Consider the following 485-nt stretch of genomic DNA (forward strand, 5'->3'; position numbering starts at 1 on the left):
AAAAAAAAAAAAAAAAAAAAAAAAAAAAAATCAATACCCAATCTCACTTCACGCTCAGTGAGTTTCATTACAATGTTCGCTGTCACCATCTCGGGTCATTCAAAACCATTGCAGTTGCCATCCTGGGTCATCAAATATTTTGGTTTCACTTAACGCTTGTTTTTTTCTTTCCCCCAGGAACCAAGTAAAAGTGCTAAGCGGGGGTTGCCCGTACTTCAGCCAGCAGCTCTTACCACCCCTTCAGCTCTCCTGCAAAACAGGAAGTCTTCATTTCCACCGAGGAGAAATTTTATGAATTTTCATTTCCACCTAGAAATTTTACAGTCTTTGCACTCTCCTATGCCCACAAAAGGACGAGTGTGCCCAAAAGCTTGTGAATCAAGACTTTGTCGTTGCAGCAAATATTGAGCGGGTCTAATAAAAGATATCTTCTCTACCACAAGTACCGATTCTGTTTATGGGAAGACACCAAGACCCCCCCCCCC

The 485-nt window shown here is 41.9% G+C and overlaps 1 protein-coding gene across 6 annotated transcripts in view; it reads right to left on the reverse strand.

The window, feature by feature from the left end:
- The window catches only part of RUFY1 (RUN and FYVE domain containing 1), a 45,445-nt gene that overhangs the window by 27,994 nt on the left and 16,966 nt on the right, over window positions 1-485 (reverse strand). The window contains exon 1 of one of the 6 annotated variants that reach the window (XM_019506181.1): window positions 38-164. The exons of the other annotated variants lie outside the window; for them this stretch is intronic. Coding sequence (XP_019361726.1) covers window positions 38-89 — 52 coding nt within the window. The 5' untranslated portion in view covers window positions 90-164. Of the gene's footprint in view, window positions 1-37; window positions 165-485 lie in introns of those variants that run through there. 6 annotated transcript variants of the gene reach the window in all.

The sequence above is a fragment of the Gavialis gangeticus genome, unplaced genomic scaffold, assembly GCF_001723915.1.
Source record: "Gavialis gangeticus isolate Ggan-Ray unplaced genomic scaffold, GavGan_comp1, whole genome shotgun sequence".
Classification (NCBI taxonomy): domain Eukaryota; kingdom Metazoa; phylum Chordata; order Crocodylia; family Gavialidae; genus Gavialis; species Gavialis gangeticus.